The 16031-nt window shown below is 57.4% G+C and overlaps 1 protein-coding gene across 1 annotated transcript in view; it reads right to left on the bottom strand.

Annotated features, from left to right (window-relative positions):
* Positions 1-1357: 1357 nt before the first annotated feature.
* Positions 1358-16031, bottom strand: part of LOC140457195 (atlastin-2-like) — a 39166-nt gene continuing 24492 nt past the window's right edge. Inside the window, exons 10-12 of the mRNA XM_072551256.1 lie at positions 6240-6311; positions 4563-4994; positions 1358-1463 (exon numbers count right to left, since the gene is read on the bottom strand). Of these exons, the coding sequence (XP_072407357.1) occupies positions 1380-1463; positions 4563-4994; positions 6240-6311 (588 nt within the window). The 3' untranslated portion in view covers positions 1358-1379. The remainder of the gene's footprint in view (positions 1464-4562; positions 4995-6239; positions 6312-16031) is intronic.

Here is a 16031-nt window from a genome sequence, read left to right on the forward strand (position 1 = left end):
CAGTGCCCTCTCCCTCAGCACTGACCCTCTGACAGTGCTTGCTCCCTCAGCACTGACCCTCCGACAGTGCGGCACTCCCCCAGCACTGACCCTCCGACAGTGCCCACTCCCTCAGCATTGACCCTCCGACAGTGCGGCACTCCCCCAGCACTGACCCTCTGACAGTGCCCGCTCCCTCAGCACTGACCCTCTGACAATGCGGCACTCCCTCAGAACTGACTCTCCAACAGTGCCCTCTCCCTCAGCACTGACCCTCTGACAGTGCAGCACTCCCTCAGCACTGACCCTCCGACAGTGCCCTCTCCCTCAGCACTGACCCTCTGACAATGCGGCACTCCCTCAGCACTGACTCTCCAACAGTGCCCTCTCCCTCAGCACTGACCCTCCGACAGTGTAGCACTCCCTCAGCACTGACCCTCCGACAGTGCCGTCTCCCTCAGCACTGACCCTCCGACAGTGCGGCACTCCCCCAGCACTGACCCTCCAACAGTGCGGCACTCCCCTCAGCACTGACCCTCCGACAATGCGGCACTCCCCCAGCACTGACCCTCCAACAGTGCGGCACTCCCCTCAGCACTGACCCTCCGACAATGCGGCACTCCCCCAGCACTGACCCTCTGACAGTGCACACTCCCTCAGCGCTGACCCTCTGACAGTGCCCACTCCCTCAGCACTGACCCTCCGACAGTGCCCACTCCCCCAGCACTGACCCTCCGACAGTGCGGCACTCCCCCAGCACTGACCCTCCGACAGTGCGGCACTCCCCCAGCACTGACCCTCTGACAGTGCGGCACTCCCCCAGCACTGACCCTCCGACAGTGCGGCACTCCCCCAGCACCGACCCTCCGACAGTGCCCACTCCCCCAGCACTGACCCTCTGACAGTGCGGCACTCCCCCAGCACTGATAAAGTCAAACACTTGACCATCTGATTGTGGAATGTTATTCAGTGGGGTCTGGCTGACCCCTGACAGAGAGGGAAAGGGGGGTACAAAGACAGGGCCAGAGGAGTGTGAAGGGGGAGGATGGGATGTGGCTTGTGGACGAGTGGAGCGAGGCTGTCAGAATAAACCCCATAATGTCTCCATTCCCCTCCTCCAGCCTATCCTCCACAACGTCCCTTTCTCTGTTCTCCAGCCGCTTCTGAGCTTGGCGATGGGCTCCACTTTGTCAAGTCCCCCGGGTTCAAACGGAGAGGAGCAAGCTCTCGCTCCCCCTCTCCCCTCCCCCCCATCAACCCGTTCTCACTTTTCAATGGCCATGACGGAGAGAGAGAGAGAGAGAGAGAGTGTGGGAGAGAGTTGCTCTGAGACGTCTTTCTGAAGGGAGGGAGGGAGGGAGGGTATTTACCCCTGAGCCCGTGACCGAGCGCAGGCCCCGCTAGTTTCTGGCAGCTTGGGCCAACCCGGCGATGACGGTCACTTGCTCCGAGTTGATGAACCGGTTCAGTATCGCGGTGGTGATCTGCAAAGCAAGACACAGCTGTGGTCAGCAAAACCCGCATCTCGGAGGATTCCTCCATTCCCCTCCCCTCCCCTCGATAATACCTTTCCCCACCTCGGGCGGAGACTCAAAGTCACCAGATCCTGAGGGGCAGGATGGAGATGTATTTGGAAAGACACGGACCGATTAGGGATGGTCAACATGCCTTTGTGCGTGGGAAATCATGTCTCATCAACTTGATTGAGTCTTTTTGAAGAAGTAATGAAGAGGATTGACGAGGGCAGAGCGGTGGGCGTGACCTATATGAGCTTCAGTAAGGTGTTCGACAAACTGGCTCCAAAGTCAGCAAATGGCATTCCCACCCCCGTCCCATCCACCCCTCACCCCTTCCGCAAGTATCATAGGTGCTGCACCTCCATTTACTACACAGTTAGCTCCCAAAACCTTCGTCGCGTGACTGTTGGACCCAGGAGTGGTGGATGGGGTTGCCCGTTAAGCCCAGGCCCACGTTTAGTTTGGCGTCACGTCCAACATGGCAGTGTGGGCTGAAGAAGCCCGTTCCTGTGCCGTACTGGTCTAACTGTCGGTCTCCCTCGAGTGGGACATTCTCACGGCCATGTACACCGAGTCCCTGCACTCCCCACCCAGCATCTACAGTGCCCCACCAGGTCTGGGGTTAGAGACATCACCATGGGGTATGGACAGTATGGGAGGAGGCCCACACCCTCCCCACCCCGGGCCCGTGCTGGCTCTCGGGACAGCCATCCACTCAGTCCCATTCCTCCAGCCCCTGCAAGTTCCACAGGGCTAGGGTAAACCTACTCCCCTCACAACCCACCTCAACCCCCATCTGACACACACACACACACACACACACACACACACACTCAGAGATACACACCCACACGGACATGCACACACACACACGCAGATACAGACACACATCCAAACAGAGATACACACCCACACGCATACACACACAAAGACACACACTCAAATAGAGATACACACACACACACACACCCATCCACCCACACACACACACCCAGAGATACACACCCACACGCACACACACCCACACGCACACACGCAGACACAGACACCTACCCAGAGATACACACCCACACGCACACACACAAAGACACACACCCAAACAGAGATACACACACACATACACACCCATCCACCCACCCACATACACACACAGACACCCAAGCAGAGATACACGCACACACACACACATACATGCAGTCAGACACACACCCAGACATACATACCCACACGCGCGTGCACACACACATACACACCCATCCACCCACCCACACACACACAGACACACACCCACACGCACAGACACAGATACATACGCAAACAGAGATACACACCCACACGTGCACGGGCATGCGCACACACACACACCCAGAGACAGACACACATACACACACACACACACCCACACACCCACACACACACACACACACACAACCGTGCATGTCTTGCATTTCAATCCATGGCCCCTCTGTTGCAGACTCTCCCCACTGTAACTGTACATTGAGTATTGAGAGAGTGAGGTGGTTTGGGAGAGTCATAGAGTCGTACAGCACAGAAACAGACCCTTCGGTCCAACCCACCCATGCTGACCCAATCCAGTCCCACCTGCCAGCACCCGGCCCATATCCCTCCAAACCCTTCCTATTCATATCCCCATCCAGATGCCTTTTAAATGTTGTCATTGTCCCAGCCTCCCCCACCGGCCGGTCTGTTAGAGTAGGAGGGCTCAGGCAGAGCTCCGAGAGCTGCCTCAGGGGCTCAGACCCTATCGTTCTAGTCCCTGATCCCACTCGGGATCCTAATGGGAGCAGTTTGTCCGCCTTCCATAAACCCGCCATCGTCTGCCCTCCATCTCTTTCGCCCCAGGGAGTACAATCCTCTCAGATCCATGAGAAGAATGGGGGGCAGCGAGAGGGTAAGGGGAGGGGTCTCATAGAAACCTATAAAGTTCTAACAGGGCCTAGACAGGGTCAACACAGGAAGGATGTTCCGATGACCGGGCTGGGGCTGGGAGGGGAGGCAGAGCCAGGGGTGGTCACAGTCTCAGGATACAGGGTTCGCGGGGTGGGGGTGGGGGGGGGTAAACCTTTTAGGACTGAGATGAAGGTTCCCTGGACCGTTGGAGGCTGAAGGGTCACCTTATAGAGGTTTATAAAATCATGGGGGACATGGAGAGGGTAAATAGCTTTTTCTTTGGGGTCAGGGAGCCCAGAACTAGAGGGGCATAGGTTTAGGGTGAGAGGGGAAAGATATAAAAGTGACCTAAGGCGCAACCTTTTCACCCAGAGGGTGGTACGTGTATGGAATGAGCTGCCAGAGGATGTGGTGGAGGCTGGTACAATTACAACATTGAAGAGGCATTTGGATGGGTATATGAATAGGAAGGGTTTGGAGGGATATGGGCCGGGTGCTGGCAGGTGGGACTAGATTGGGTTGGGATGGATGGGTTGGACTGAAGGGTCTGCTTCTGTGCCGTACGACTCTAAATGTCTTCGCGCAGAGAGTGAGGGAGCCTGAGGAATTCTATGTCACAGAATGTGGTTGAGGCTGAAACATTGCACGTGATAAATATTGGTGTGAGAGTGAAATGTATCAAAGTGTGTGGGGGCAGGGGGTGGGGGAGAATGGGAATGGGGGAATTGGTCAAGATCATACCGAGTGGGGAGGGGGGGTGGAAGCAGGCTCGAGGGGCCGAATGGCCTACCTCCCCCCGGCCCAGTGTTCGACGTCTGTGGAGAGTTTTCCGGCGAATCTCCCACCGCAACCCCATTGAGCTCCCTCGGGTGGTGGAACCCACACAGGAGTGGGAGCAGGCCATTCGGCCCGTCGCCGACCCTCTCAACATTCCTGCAGGTCGGAGATCTGCTGGGATTACCCCCACCCTGGCCCTCCCCGGGCCAACCCCAGCCTTGACGATTGGTCCAACTTATTACCCACATCCCCCTTCCCGTCAAGTCTGAGCTGCCGTCGACCACACCGGTTTGGGGATTGGCCGGTCGCCGGGCTGTCCCAGGGACCCCCTTGAAGGCCCCGGCTGGGGACGGGAGTCGAGCTGCATCGTCGGCTCACCCCGCTGAGGATCTTCTCGCTGAGGCTGTCGATGATCTCCCCCAGCAGCGGGCTCTGGCCCGTGTACTTGACGTAGGACCAGGTCAGGAGGGTGAGCGAGCACAGGCCGATGACGAAGTTGAAGATGACCGAGAGAAAGCCGAATCCCAGGAGCCCCAGGAAGCCAGAGAGGACGTGTATGCTGATGATCAGCAGCAGCATGGCGCTGGGGGTGCGGACGATGCTGAACAGGTTCTTGCTCTGATTGAACTTGAGGTAGCTGATCAGCATCTCGTTGATGTCCCTGGTCAGCCGGTCCTCAGACTGCATGATCAAAGCTTGGCTGCCCATCTTCTTGATGGCTCGGAACTTCTCGATGGCTGCCTCCAGGTAGACCTGGTGCCTCTCACGGATCTTGCTGGGTGACAGGTACGCCTTGTCCCCTCCGCACAGCTGAAAGGCACGGGGAACACAGTTCAGACCCACTGGCTGCACCGGCAGGCCATTCAGCCCCCTCCCCCTCTCCCTCCAGCCTGTCCCACAGGAACAGCAGGAGGCCATTCAGCCCCCCCCTCCCTCCAGCCTGTCCCACAGGAACAGCAGGAGGCCATTCAGCCTCCCCCCTCCCTCCGACCTGTCCCACAGGAACAGCAGGAGGCCATTCAGCTCCCCCTCCCTCCAGCCTGTCACACATGAATAGCAGGAGGCCATTCAGCCCCTCTCCTCAAGACAGCTGCACAGGAACAGGAGGCCATTTTGTCTCTTGATCCTTGTCTCTTAAGTGGGATCAGGACTCGGGTCAGAGCACGGGCGAGGAGTAAGGGGCTGCCAAGGGAAGGCAGTTACTAATGAATGCATTCCAGAATCCAGGAGCAATCTCTTCATCCAGGGAGTGGGACCCCCACCCTCAGGCAGCAATCGCGGGGGGAGCCCTTTCCAAACCTTTGAACGGGAATGCGGACGAACACACGACAAAGTAAGATTAGATTAGATTACTTACAGTGTGGAAACAGGCCCTCCGGCCCAACAAGTCCACACCGCCCCGCCGAAGCGTAACCCACCCATACCCCTACATCTACATCTACATCTACATCTACCCCTTACCTAACACTACGGGCAATTTAGCATGGCCAATTCACCTGACCTGCACATCTTTGGACTGTGGGAGGAAACCAGAGCACCCGGAGGAAACCCACGCTGACACGGGGAGAACGTGCAAACTCCACACAGTCGGTCGCCTGAGGCGGGAATTGAACCCGGGTCTCCGGCGCTGTGAGGCAGCAGTGCTAACCACTGTGCCACCGTGCCACCCACAAATAAGGAATAGGAAGACTGAGGGGAAGGAGGTGGAGATGAAGAGGCTAAATGCCAGTGGGAAGAACTGCCTGTTACTACCCTTCTCGGTTAAAGAAAGACCTGCATTTACATGGCACCTTTCTTAAAAAAGGGGTGGTAGGGACGTGAATTGGGACAGGGGTCACTTTCTACACGTCAGCAGGGTGAGGGTGAGGAGAAAGTGAGGACTGCAGAATGCTGGAGATCAGAGCTGAAAATGTGAAGCCCTTCCTGTCGAAGGGCTGATGCCCGAAACGTCGATTCTCCTGCTCCTTGGATGCTGCCTGACCTGCTGCGCTTTTCCAGCAACACATTTTCAGCTCTGAACACTCGGAGGGTAAGGTAGTAAAGGGCTCTCCCTACCCCCTCCATCGCTTTCTGGTAGTAATTCTTGGCCAACATAATGGCTGTCTGGTTGTTGGCTTCAGCCGTTGCCTGTCAGAGACAAGAAGTGATTGTTACCTTCAAACAAAGGCTGATCCAACCGAGCAGCACTCGCGGTCCCAGCCCAGAGAGGGAAGGGGGACGGGACGGGGGACCGAGGGGGTCTGGAGGCAGGAAAGGTTGGAGATGGACAGAGTAGAGAAGCAGGAAATCAGGAGCATAGGAACAGGGTAGGGAGGACGTGGAGTGAGACAGGAAAGGGTGGGGGCTAGAGAGAGGGAACAGGTGAGGGTGGAGGGGGGAAGGGTTGAGGGTGGAGAGAGAGAGAGGGAAAGGGTTGGGGCGGGGGAGAGAGAGGGAAGGGGTGAGGGTGGAGAGAGAGAGAGGGAAAGGGTTGGGGCGGGGGAGAGAGAGGGAAGGGGTGAGGGTGGAGAGAGAGAGAGGGAAGGGATGCGGGTGGAGAGAGAGAAGGAAGGGGTGCGGGTGGAGAGAGAGAGAGGGGTGAGAGTGGAGAGAGAGGGAAGGGGTGAGGTTAGAGAAAGAAAGAGAGGGAAGGGGTGAGGGTGGAGAGAGAGGGAAGGGGTGAGGGTGGAGAGAGAGAGAGGGAAGGGGTGAGGGTGGAGAGAGAGGGAAGGGGTGAGGGTGGAGAGAGAGAGAGAGAGAGGGAAGGGGTGAGGGTGGAGAGAGAGAGAGGGAAGGGGTGAGGGTGGAGAGAGAGAGAGAGGGAGGGATGAGGGTGGAGAGAGACAGCGCGAATGAGAGAAGGGGTGAGGGTGGAGAGAGAGAGAGGGAAGGGGTGAGGGTGGAGAGAGAGAGAGAGGGAGGGATGAGGGTGGAGAGAGACAGCGCGAATGAGAGAAGGGGTGAGGGTGGAGAGAGAGAGAGGGAAGGGGTGAGGGTGGAGAGAGAGAGAGGGAAGGGGTGAGGGTGGAGAGAGAGAGAGAGGGAGGGATGAGGGTGGAGAGGGTGAAAGGGGGAATGAGTGAGGGTGGAGAGAGAGAGGGAAGGGGTGAGGGTGGAGAGAGAGAGAGGGAAGGGGTGAGGGTAGAGAGAGAGAGAGGGAAGGGGTGTGGGTGGACAGAGAACGGGTGAGGGTGGAGGAAGGGAGAGAGAGAGAAGGGAGGTAGGGGTGAGGATGGAGAGGGAGAAAGGGAAGGGGTGAGGGTGGAGAAAGAGGGAAGGGGTGAAGGTGGAGAGAGAGAGAGAGGGAAAGGGTGAGGGTGGAGAGACAGAGAGGGAAGGGGTGAGGGTGGAGAGAGAGAGAGAAGGGGGAGGGTGGAGAGAGAGAGAGAGGGAAGGGGTGAGGGTGGAGAGGGAGAGAGGGGGAATGAGTGAGGGTGGAGAGAGAGAGGGAAGGGGTGAGGGTGGAGAGAGAGAGAGGGAAGGGGTGAGGGTAGAGAAAGAGGGAAGGGGTGAAGGTGGAGAGACAGAGAGGAGGGAGGGTGGAGAGACAGAGAGGGGGGAGGGTGGAGAGAGAGAGAGAGGGAAGGGGTGAGGGTGGAGAGAAAGAGAGGGAAGGGTGAGGGTGGAGAGAGAGAGAGAGAAGGGGTGAGGTGGAGAGAAACAGAGGGAAGGGGTGAGGGTGGAGAGAGAGAGGGAAGGGATGAGGGTGGAGAGAGAGAGAGGGGTGAGGGGTGAGGGTGGAGAGGAAGAGAGGGAAGGGGTGAGGGTGGAGAGAGAGAGGGAAGGGGTGAGGTGGAGAGAAACAGAGGGAAGGGGTGAGGGTGGAGAGAGAGAGGGAAGGGGTGAGGGTGGAGAGAGAGAGAGGGGTGAGGGGTGAGGGTGGAGAGGAAGAGAGGGAAGGGGTGAGGGTGGAGAGAGAGAGAGGGAAGGGGTGAGGGTGGAGAGAGAGGAGTGAAAGGAGGGAGTGAATGAAATCAGAGGGGCTGGTGGAAGAGAGTAGGATGGAGGGGTTGAGTGGAGGGAAGATGGAAGTGGAGGCAGAGGGAGAGATGCCAGGGGAAGATAGGGAGAGTTGGAGGTGAGAGAGGGGATGGAGGGAGGGGAGAGGGGTGAACAGAGAGACATGGGGGTGGAGGAAGAGAGGGAAGGGAGGGGTGGAAGGAGAGGGAAGGGACAGGTGGGGAGAGGAATATCAATCTTGTTCCTCAACCACCATCCACAGGAACAGCAGGAGGCCATTCAGCCCCCCTCCTGCAGCCTGGAAAGTTGGCATGTTGAGCAGAACACCAGGCAACGGCAGGATGGTTGCAATGCCTCATGTAGTTGAGCAGCCAGGCAGTATGGAGGGGCCTAAGCTCAGTCAGGGGTAGGAGTGTCACACGGCTGCAGGTGTATCGCCCGAGGGATGTGCAGGTTATGGGGAGGCGGCCATGTTGTATCGCCCGAGGGACGTGCAGGTTATGGGGAGGCGGCCATGTTGTATCACCCGAGGGACGTGCAGGTTATGGGGAGGCGGCCATGTTGTATCGCCCGAGGGACGTGCAGGTTATGGGGACGCGGCCATGTTGTATCACCCAAGGGATGTGCAGGTTATGGGGAGGCGGCCATGTTGTATCGCCCAAGGGACGTGCAGGTTAGGGGGGTGGCGGCCATGTTGTATCACCCGAGGGATGTGCAGGTTATGGGGAGGCGGCCATGTTGTATCACCCGAGGGACGTGCAGGTTAGGGGGAGTCGGCCATGTTGTATCACCCGAGGGATGTGCAGGTTATGGGGACACGGCCATGTTGTATCGCCCGAGGGATGTGCAGGTTATGGGGAGGCGGCCATGTTGTATCACCCGAGGGACGTGCAGGTTATGGGGAGGCGGCCATGTTGTATCACCCGAGGGATGTGCAGGTTATGGGGAGGCGGCCATGTTGTATCACCCGAGGGATGTGCAGGTTATGGGGAGGCGGCCATGTTGTATCACCCGAGGGATGTGCAGGTTATGGGGAGGCGGCCATGTTGTATCACCCGAGGGATGTGCAGGTTATGGGGAGGCGGCCATGTTGTATCGCCCGAGGGACGTGCAGGTTATGGGGAGGCGGCCATGTTGTATCACCCGAGGGACGTGCAGGTTATGGGGAGGCGGCCATGTTGTATCACCCGAGGGACGTGCAGGTTATGGGGAGGCGGCCATGTTGTATCGCCCGAGGGATGTGCAGGTTATGGGGAGGCGGCCATGTTGTATCGCCCGAGGGACGTGCAGGTTATGGGGAGGCGGCCATGTTGTATCGCCCGAGGGACGTGCAGGTTATGGGGAGGCGGCCATGTTGTATCGCCCGAGGGATGTGCAGGTTATGGGGAGGCGGCCATGTTGTATCGCCCGAGGGATGTGCAGGTTATGGGGAGGCGGCCATGTTGTATCACCCGAGGGATGTGCAGGTTAGGGGGAGTCGGCCATGTTGTATCGCCCGAGGGACGTGCAGGTTATGGGGAGGCGGCCATGTTGTATCACCCGAGGGATGTGCAGGTTATGGGGAGGCGGCCATGTTGTATCGCCCGAGGGATGTGCAGGTTAGAGGGGTTCGGCCAGGTTGTATCACCCGAGGGATGTGCAGGTTAGAGGGGTTCGGCCAGGTTGTTTCACCCGAGGGATGTGCAGGTTATGGGGAGGCGGCCATGTTGTATCACCCGAGGGATGTGCAGGTTAGGGGGCGTCGGCCATGTTGTATCGCCCAAGGGATGTGCAGGTTCGGGGGGTGGGGGGGGTGGGGTCGGCCATGTTGTATCACCCGAGGGATGTGCAGGTTATGGGGAGGCGGCCATGTTGTATCACCCGAGGGATGTGCAGGTTAGGGGGAGGCGGCCATGTTGTATTGCCCGAGGGATGTGCAGGTTAGGGGGAGTCGGCCATGTTGTATCACCCGAGGGATGTACAGGTTAGGGGGTGTCGGCCATGTTGTATCACCCGAGGGATGTACAGGTTAGGGGGTGTCGGCCATGTTGTATCACCCGAGGGATGTGCAGGTTAGGGGGCGTTGGCAGGACCTGGGGTTTCTGAGTGAGCTGTTCCCAGAGTGAGGAAATGTATTACCCTGAACCCTGTGGGTTTAGGAACCCTGCATTCTCCTGAGCTCAATACCCCCCACACAGACACTGTTACAGAATCCTGACAGTGTGGAAACAGGCCATTCAGCCCATTGAGGTTACACTAACCCTTGGGAGAGCATCACAACCAGACCCACCCGATGCCTGTAACATTGCAGTTCCCATGGCCAATTCACCCAACCTGCACATCCCTCGGGTGATACAACATGGCCGACCCCACCCCCCCCACCCCCCGAACCTGCACATCCCTCGGGCGATACAACATGGCCGACGCCCCCTAACCTGCACATCCCTCGGGTGATACACCATGGCTGACTCCTCTTAACCTGCACATCCCCCGGGCAATACAACCTGACCGATTCCCCGTAACCTGCACATCCCTCGGGCGATACAACATGGTGACCCCTCTAACCTACACATTCCTTAGGCGATACAACATGGTGACCCCTCTAACCTACACATTCCTTAGGCAATACAACATGGTGACCCCTCTAACCTACACATCCCTCGGGCAATACAACATGGTGACCCCTCTAACCTACACATTCCTTAGGCAATACAACATGGTGACCCCTCTAACCTACACATTCCTTAGGCAATACAACATGGTGACCCCTCTAACCTACACATTCCTTAGGCAATACAACATGGTGACCCCTCTAACCTACACATCCCTCGGGCGATACAACATGGTGACCCCTCTAACCTACACATCCCTCGGGCGATACAACATGGTGACCCCTCTAACCTACACATCCCTCGGGCGATACAACATGGTGACCCCTCTAACCTACACATTCCTTAGGCGATACAACATGGTGACCCCTCTAACCTACACATCCCTCGGGCGATACAACATGGTGACCCCTCTAACCTACACATCCCTCGGGCGATACAACATGGTGACCCCTCTAACCTACACATTCCTTAGGCAATACAACATGGTGACCCCTCTAACCTACACATTCCTTAGGCAATACAACATGGTGACCCCTCTAACCTACACATCCCTCGGGCAATACAACATGGTGACCCCTCTAACCTACACATTCCTTAGGCAATACAACATGGTGACCCCTCTAACCTACACATTCCTTAGGCAATACAACATGGTGACCCCTCTAACCTACACATCCCTCGGGCAATACAACATGGTGACCCCTCTAACCTACACATTCCTTAGGCAATACAACATGGTGACCCCTCTAACCTACACATTCCTTAGGCAATACAACATGGTGACCCCTCTAACCTACACATTCCTTAGGCGATACAACATGGTGACCCCTCTAACCTACACATTCCTTAGGCAATACAACATGGTGACCCCTCTAACCTACACATTCCTTAGGCAATACAACATGGTGACCCCTCTAACCTACACATTCCTTAGGCGATACAACATGGTGACCCCTCTAACCTACACATCCCTCGGGCGATACAACATGGTGACCCCTCTAACCTACACATCCCTCGGGCGATACAACATGGTGACCCCTCTAACCTACACATTCCTTAGGCAATACAACATGGTGACCCCTCTAACCTACACATTCCTCGGGCAATACAACATGGTGACCCCTCTAACCTACACATCCCTCGGGCAATACAACATGGTGACCCCTCTAACCTACACATTCCTTAGGCAATACAACATGGTGACCCCTCTAACCTACACATTCCTTAGGCAATACAACATGGTGACCCCTCTAACCTACACATTCCTTAGGCAATACAACATGGTGACCCCTCTAACCTACACATTCCTTAGGCAATACAACATGGTGACCCCTCTAACCTACACATTCCTTAGGCAATACAACATGGTGACCCCTCTAACCTACACATTCCTTAGGCAATACAACATGGTGACCCCTCTAACCTACACATTCCTTAGGCAATACAACATGGCTGACTACCTCTAACCTACACATGCCTCAGGCGATACAATATGGCCGACCCCCTCTACCTGCACATTCCTTAGGCGATACAACATGGCTGACTACCTATAACCTGCACATCCCTCGGGCGATACAACATGGCCGACCCCCTCTACCTGCACATTCCTTAGGCGATACAACATGGCTGACTACCTCTAACCTACACATGCCTCAGGCGATACAACATGGCCGATCCCCTCTACCTGCACGTCCCTCGGGCAACACAACATGGCCGACGCCCTCTAACCTGCACATCCCACAGGTAATACAACATGGTCGACTCCCCCTAACCTGCACATCCCTTAGGCGATCCAACATGGCCGACCCAACCCTAACCTGCACTTCCCTTGGGCGATACAACATGGCCGACTCAACCCTAACCTGCACATCCCTCGGGCGATACAAGATGGCCGACGCCCCCCCAACCTGCACATCTTTCGGGCGATATAACATGGCTGACACCTCCCCTAACCAGCACATCCCTCGGGCGATACAACATGGCCAACCCAACCCTAACCTGCATATCCCTCGGGTGATAAAACTTGGCCGAACCCCTCTAAACTGCACATCACTCGGGCGATATAACACGGCCTACCCCCTCTTACCTGTACATCCCTCGGGTGATACAACATGGCTGACGCCCCCCAGCCCATACATCCCTAGGGCGATACAACATGGCGGACTCCCCCTAACCTCCACATCCCTTGGGCGATACAACATGGCTGACTCACCCTAATGTGCACGTTCCTCGGGCAACACAACATGGCTGACGCCCTCTAACCTGCACATCCCACAGGCGATATAACATGGCTGACTCTCCCTAACCTGCACATCCCTTAGGTGATACAACATGGCTGACCCAACCCTAACCTGCACATCCCTCGGGCGATAAAACTTGGCCGAACCCCTCTAACCTACACATCCCTCGAGCGATACAGCATGGCCGACGCCCCCCAACCTGCACATCCCTCGGGCGATACAACGTGGCTGACACCCCCCCCAACCTGCACATCCCTTGGGAGATACAACATGGCTGATGCCCCCCAACCTGCACATCCCTCGGGCGATACAACATGGCTGACACCCCCCCAACCTGAACATCCCTTGGGTGATACAACGTTTGCGACCACCCCTAACCTGCACATTCCACAGGTGAGACAACATGGCCGACCCCCCCGAGCCTGCACATCCCTTAAGCGATACAACATGGCTGACCCAACCCTAACCTGCACATCCCTTAGGCGATAAAACCTGGCCGAACCCCTCTAACCTGCACATCCCTCGGGCGATACAACATGACTGACACCCCCCCCCCAACCTGCACATCCCTTGGGCGATACAACATGGCTGACACCCCCCCAACCTGAACATCCCTCGGGTGATACAGTGTTTCCGACCACCCCTAACCTGCACATCCCTCAGGTGAGACAACATGGCTGACCCCCCCCGAAACTGCACATCCCTCGGGCATTACAACATGGCCGACTCCCCCTAACCTGCACATCCCTCAGGTGAGACAACATGGCTGACCCCCCCCGAACCTGCACATCCCTCGGGCATTACAACATGGCCAACTCCCCCTAACCTGCACATCCCTTGGGTGAGACAACATGGCCGACTCCCCCTAACCTGCACATCCCTTGGGTGAGACAACATGGCCGACTCCCCCTAACCTGCACATCCCTCAGGCGAGACAACATGGCTGACCCCCCCCGAACCTGCACATCCCTCGGGCATTACAACATGGCCGACTCCCCCTAACCTGCACATCCCTTGGGTGAGACAACATGGCCGACTCCCCCTAACCTGCACATCCCTCGGGTGATACAACATGGCCGACACCCCCTAACCTGCACATCCCTCGGGTGATACACCATGGCCGACACCCCCTAATCTGCACATCCCTTGGGTGATACACCATGGCTGACCCGCCCAACCTGCACATCCCTCGGGCGATACAACATGACCGACACCTCCCCAACCTGAACATCCCTCGGGTGATACACCATGGCAGACCCGCCCAACCTGAACAGCCCTCGGGTGATACAACATGGCCAACCCGCACTAACCTGCACATCCCTCGGGCAATTCAAAATGGCCGACCGCCCAAATCCCCCCAACTTGCACATCCCTCAGGCGATACAACTTAGCTGACACCGCCCCCACCAACCCGCACATCCCTCAGGCGATACAACATGGCTGATGCCCCCCAACCTGCACATCCCTCGGGCGATACAACATGGCCGACACCTCCCCAACCTGAACAGCCCTCGGGTGATACAACATGGCTGACACCCCCCCAACCTGCATATCCCTCGGGTGATACAACATGGCTGACACCCACCCCCCAACCTGCATATCCCTCGGGTGATACAACATGGCTGACACCCACCCCCCAACCTGCACATCCCTCGGGTGATACAACATGGCTGACACCCCCCCAACCTGAACATCCCTCAGGTGATACAACGTTTCCAACCACCCCTAACCTGCACATCCCTCAGGTGAGACAACATGGCCGACCCCCCCACCCCGAGCCTGCACATCCCTCGGGCAATACAACATGGCCGACACCCCCTAATCTGCACATCCCTCAGGTGATACACCATGGCCGACCCGCCCAACCTGCACATCCGTCGGGCAATACAACATGGCCGACACCCCCTAATCTGCACATCCCTCAGGTGATACACCATGGCCGACCCGCCCAACCTGCACATCCGTCGGGCAATACAACATGGCCGACACCCTCTAACCTGCACATCCCTCGGGCGATACAACATGGCCGACACCCCCTAACCTGAACAGCCCTCGGGTGATACAACATGGCCAACCCGCATTAACCTGCACATCCCTCGGGCGATTCAAAATGGCCGACCGCCCAAATCCCCCCAACCTGCACATCCCTCAGGCGATACAACTTGGCTGACACCCCCCCAACCTGCACATCCCTCAGGCGACACAACATGGCTGATACCCCCCAACCTGCATATCCCTCGGGTGATACAACATGGCTGACACCCCTCCAACCTGAACATCCCTCGGGTGATACAACGTTACTGACCACCCCTAACCTCCACATCCCTCGTGTGATACAACATGGCCGAACCCCCCGAACCTGCACATCCCTCAGGCGATACAACATGGCCAAGTCCCCTTAACCTGCACATCCCTCGGGCGTTACAACATGGCCAACCGCCCCCCCAACCTGCACATCCCTAGGGTGATACAACATGGCTGACCCCCCCCCAACCTGCACAGCCCTCGGACGATACAACATGGCCGACCCCCCCCTAACCTGCACATCCCTCGGGCGATACAACATGGCTGACCCAACCTGAACCTGCACATTCCTCAGGCGATACAACATGGCCGACGCCCCCCAACCTGCACATCCCTCGGGTATACAACATGGCCGACCCCCTCTAACCTGCACATCCCTCGGGCGATAGAACATGGCCAACCCCCTCTAACCTGTTGCATCCCTCGGGCAATACAACGTGGCTGACACCCCCTAACGTGCACATCCCTCAGGCGATACAACATGGCTGACCCCCCCAACCTGCACAGCCCTCGGACGATACAACATGGCCGACCCCCCCCTAACCTGCACATCCCTCGGGCGATACAACATGGCTGACCCAACCTGAACCTGCACATTCCTCAGGCGATACAACATGGCCGACGCCCCCCAACCTGCACATCCCTCGGGTATACAACATGGCCGACCCCCTCTAACCTGCACATCCCTCGGGCGATAGAACATGGCCAACCCCCTCTAACCTGTTGCATCCCTCGGGCAATACAACGTGGCTGACACCCCCTAACGTGCACAT

This window comes from Chiloscyllium punctatum, chromosome 31 (assembly GCF_047496795.1).
Source record: "Chiloscyllium punctatum isolate Juve2018m chromosome 31, sChiPun1.3, whole genome shotgun sequence".
NCBI classification, from domain to species: Eukaryota; Metazoa; Chordata; class Chondrichthyes; order Orectolobiformes; family Hemiscylliidae; genus Chiloscyllium; species Chiloscyllium punctatum.